General features: G+C 39.3%; 1 protein-coding gene across 1 annotated transcript; it reads right to left on the reverse strand.

Moving 5' to 3' along the window:
• Window positions 1-2,620: 2,620 nt before the first annotated feature.
• LOC309803731 (lipopolysaccharide-induced tumor necrosis factor-alpha factor homolog) lies at window positions 2,621-3,436 on the reverse strand. Its single transcript, XM_082620383.1, has one exon. The coding sequence runs from the start codon at window positions 3,417-3,419 to the stop codon at window positions 2,994-2,996; it is 426 nt and encodes a 141-aa protein (XP_082476509.1). The 5' UTR covers window positions 3,420-3,436; the 3' UTR covers window positions 2,621-2,993.
• Window positions 3,437-5,026: the final 1,590 nt, after the last annotated feature.

Consider the following 5,026-nt stretch of genomic DNA (forward strand, 5'->3'; position numbering starts at 1 on the left):
TTTTTTGTAGATATGACAGATTATACTTCATATATTTTAAAGCTGTATTATCAGGTACAAAAAATGGTAAATTATTCCTTTTAACAACTAAATTTCTTTTTTCAATTTAGTATTTTTGGTCTTGAATTTTATTTTGTCTACTATTACCATGTTTTCTCCTTCTTTCTTTTTGATAGTACTTAACCTGATTTCTGATTACTCCTTTTGATTTTCAAATATTTCTGGTCACTTACTTTTATTTTTGACTTATTTAAATAGCTGTTTGCCTTTTCTGTTTCTTAGACTATCTTGTTGTTTAACACCTCTTTCCACAAACTGACAGATTCTGTGACCCTCAGATTTAAAAAAGGATATAGAGGAATTGTACAACCCATTTAATAAATTTGATTAAAGTTTATGGTTATTTCTTTGGTTTATTTGTATGAGAGTTTCTATATCTTAATAGAGAAACTTCATCCATTAACATTTATTCTGAAAATGGACATGAATATATTAACCAGACGGCTTTATTTCTGACACCTTATTTCTAACATTGTCTTTGTGTCTTCTCTTTTCATTTCTTCTTATTTGTTTATACCTTTTTTCTTATATTTTTCTTTTACTGCCTTAATTGAATTTTCTTGTTCCTCTTTGCTTTATGAATTTTGAAGTCACTGCTCTATTACCTTAACTGATTTCTCTTTTTTTGGTCTTTAAAAAAAAATTTTACTGAAGTACAGTTGATTAACTGATTTCTTTTTTTTTTTTTTAATATTTATTTATTTGGTTGCACCAGGTCTTAGTTGTGGCAGGCGGGTTTCTTAGTTGCGGCTCGAGGGCTCCTTAGTTGTGGCTTGTGGCATGTATGTGGGATCTAGTTCCCTAACCAGGGCTCGAACCCGTGTCCCCTGCAATGGCAGGTGGACTCTTAACCACTGCTCCACCAGGGAAGTCCTGATTAACTGATTTCTTAGTGAGATGAAACAAAGTTGAATGGTGAAGAGTAGTGTAAGACGTTAGACTCAGAGTACTGAACCTAACTATATTAAGGAAAAAGCTGATGTCAAGTTTTGAATGAATTTTTAATCCACTAATGTGCCTATAATTTTGTGAAATGATAAAGCCACCATTTGGGGGCATGAGCTAAACAGTAACCTGTGCACTTTTTGAGGGAATTTGGACTGAGTTATGTATAGAGAAATTTCACTCAAATATTTAAAAAAATCTAAACAATACTGTGATCTTTTTCAGGTTAAAGGGGGAAACCTGATAATAAAAGAGTATATAAGAACCAAGAATAAAACTGACACACATCTCCTAATGTAGACAGATAAATGGAAACAAATGGATAGTCTAGAACATTATGTCACTACATACAAAATTGTAGTGTGCAATAAAGGTGACTTTTCAATTACTTGGGTAAAGGAAGGATGCTTTTTTTTTTTTTCAGAGTGAACAAAAGACTTTATTTTTGAAAAGCAGATAACACCGAAGTACTATGTAGTATCCATAGTCATTGCAAAAATAATTACTGGAACTTTCAAAACATCAAATGAATAAGCTGAATCAATGGGTTATGACTATAATTTTCAACTAATATACAGATTTTCGATCAAGGCCTAGGCTTGATTTCTACATAATATTATTCACATGCGTTCCCTGTGCCTATTTATTATCAAAACGGGAACTCTTGAAAGTTGAGCCCAGCTTTGTCTTGATTTCAAAGATGACACAGCAGCAAACCGAGAACTCTGGCTTGCTGCTTCAGTCCTAGAAATCATGTCTTCAGATGTTATACAACAAATTGATTTCTGAAAAATAAAACCCAGACTTCAGATGCCTTTGAAACAGTCAGGTCCCCACACTTTTCAGCACCATGGTACTTAGACGTGCTCAAACACGCTTTCCTTTGTCTTTCCAAATATCCACCAGGAACCCAAAAGGGGACCCTCTTTAAGAGTTCCATTATGGAGGTCTTTTAGGAACCACACTAAACCCAAGTGAAAGCAGTGGATGAAATTATCCCCATTACTTTTTCTGTTAAGGCAAAAAAAAAAAAAAAAAAATGTGAGAGTGCATTGGCAAATGGGAAAATGATACCAGTCATATGGATAAGGAAAACGGTTCTAAAAATCCCTCCTTTCAAAATTATGTTCAAAGGTGTTTAAGACCAAAAGGAGGTCACAAAAACGGTTAATACAAACAATTCCTCTACCAAAAAAAAAAAAAAGCCCTTCGTAGAAAGTGGCTGAGGATCTGGTCCAAAGAAGGCGGATCAGTGTAAAGATCCAGCCTTCTATTCCAAGCCTGCGTTTATGACCTCATGGCTTTGTGTCTGATGGGTGTGAATAACCCCTCCCTGTACTTAAAAACGAATTAAGAAATTAAAGTGAATTTGTGTGCTATTTAAAAGCCTGCAGTTGCAGAATCTGAGAGCCAAGCCCTTAGACTGTAAGGCAAGATTTTTGTCATCAGAAGTGGAAACAGATGGCTATGACGGTAGGCACTAAAGGTTGGTTCAGCCGTACTGGGGCCAGAACAGCTTCAAAAATAAGGCAATCTGGGGCTTCTCAGTTTGAGACCACCAAGAGAAAGGCCCACTGAAGCAAAAAAAAAAAGAAGCCAGCCAGTGGCAAATCACCAGAAGATACTCAGACTGGACAATGATCACAGTTGGATGGGATGACTTGGGGTCACAGATGGGGAGGCAGGAAACCCTTGAACCAGCACTCAAGGAGAATGTCTTTGCATGTCCTGTGCACGACACCAAGCAGCAATTTCTGGGGTTTGGAGGTGTGTTATTTTTGCGATATTTTCCCCCCAAAAGAAGACACGAAGGTGGAGACCCTGGAGAGATGAGACCACCAAAATGGAGCCTTCACCAGGGGCGGAGCTGGGTGAGAGTCAGAAAGGCCTTCCTGCAGCACACGGCTCCCTTCAGGTCTGGCTGAGTCCTACAAACGCTTGTAGGTGCCCAGGAGAGCTTTGCAGTTGGGACAGTAGTGGTCCACATCCTACAGGGCGTCCACACAGAAAGGGATGAAGCAGCAGCCCGCCATGAACCCCAACAGGCACAGGCTCCGGCAGGAGAGCCAGGTGAGGGCGCTGGCATTATAGGACAGCTGAGTCACGATCATCTTGTTGCAGGAAGGACAACACATCTGGACCGTGCGGTCGAAAAAGGAGATGGGCTGCTGCACGCGGACTGTCTGCACAGCAATTGCATTGGCATTGGGGACAGGCACTGGCTGGGTGTAGTACGCAGGCGGATTCATGCCCTTCCCATCCGGGCCCGTCATGAGCCCCGTGGCCGGCCCAGGCATAGGTGCTGGAAGTGTGGGGTAGTAACTGTTAACAGAAACTGTCTCTTCATAGGACAGGGGCACAGTCGGCACCGAGGAAGGTCTCGCAGCCGCCTGGTAGGATCCTGGAGCAGACATTTTACCGCCTCCTGCGCAGCCAGTCGAGCCGGGAGGTCTCAGGAAGGATGCTTTTTAAATAATGCTGAGACGATTTAGTTAATGATTTGGAAAACAATTAAGTTTAACCCCTACCTCATATCACATATTAAAAAATAAATTGTACATAGTTTGTAGAGTTAAATGTGAAAATAAAAATCTTGGAGTTAGTAAAAACACAACAAATATGTAAATGAATAGTTGTCCTATTAGGGGGCTTGAAAGTATAAACTATACCAATGATAGAAAGCATAGAGAAAATGATCAATAAATTTAAACATAAAAATTGTAACTTTTAGGTATCAAAAAGCATTATTATTAAAGTTAAAAGTAAATAAAAACTAAGAAAAATATTTTATTACATATTAGGAGTTAATATTCTTAATCTATAAAGTGAACATCACAAGTCAATGTAAAGGTACACACACAAAATGCACATACACAAAAAAATAAGCAAAGAGGGCTTCCCTGGTGGCGCAGTGGTTGGGAGTCCGCCTGCCTGTGCAGGGGACATGGGTTCGTGCCCCGGTCTGGGAGGATCCCACATGCCGCGGAGTGGCTGGGCCCGTGAGCCATGGCCGCTGAGCCTGCGTGTCTGGAGCCTGTGCTCCACAACGGGAGAGGCCACAACAGTGAGAGGCCTGCATACGCAAAAAAAAAAGCAAAGAACATAGACTATCAAACCACAAAGGGAGAAATACAGACAAGAACGACAGAGAATAATACTAATTCTCTCTGTGTTTTGGGACTAGATATTCTTTTATTTTTCTGTATTTGCTAAATAATCAGGAAATATATCTAGAGATAGATAGATAAATGGAAAAAACATATTACTATGTCATCTTGGGAGTTTAATACTTGACAATGAGAAAGACGATGCTATCTGGAATCAGAAGTCCTGAGTTCAAGTCCAAGTGCTTGTTGAATGATCTTGGGCAAAGTCACTGGACTGCTTTGAGCCTTGGTTTCTCCAAATATAAAACAGAAGAAATAATCTTCATGTCATAAACTGCTGTGAAGAATAGATTTTAAAACTGTACATGGGAAAGGCTTTGTGAGATCATTTACAGATGCCAGAGGTTCCTATTTCTGATCCAGTGCGTTAAGGCTTTTCCCAGCCTCCGAAAAAATCTGTGCATCTTCTCTTACAAATACCATATCCCTTTGCCTGATGAGGGCTCATGTTCCTGAGTTGTTGTTCAGGTGACAGTTCACCTGTGATGCCTTGGATTTTGCAGTCTCCTCAGTGGATGGGACAGGAGCATCTACTAGATCCTGACTATAGTCAAATGGAACTGTAATAACAAGCACTATTGCTTTCCTTCTTCCATGTTATATGCTTTATCATTCAGTTCTAGTATATACAGAGTTAATTTGATAACCAAGTTGATACTATAATTCCATGTTCATGATATTTAAAAAGTCCTTACTAATTTCAAATTCAGGGCTCTGTTGTAAGTCAAATGAGAGCACCAGCCTATCTCTCTTCTCAATCATAGGAATAATTCCTTTGTGAATGCTGCATGATATAGAGTGAACACAAAAGGGCCAGAACAATGAACTTTTCTTCTTTCACATGATCCCTGATA

This window comes from Mesoplodon mirus, assembly GCF_964341445.2.
Source record: "Mesoplodon mirus genome assembly, chromosome: 1".
Lineage (NCBI taxonomy): Eukaryota > Metazoa > Chordata > Mammalia > Artiodactyla > Ziphiidae > Mesoplodon > Mesoplodon mirus.

Bases quoted from the DNA above. Each gene is read 5' to 3' on its own strand.
- LOC309803731 (XM_082620383.1), bottom strand. From the start codon at position 3,419: ATGTCTGCTCCAGGATCCTACCAGGCGGCTGCGAGACCTTCCTCGGTG.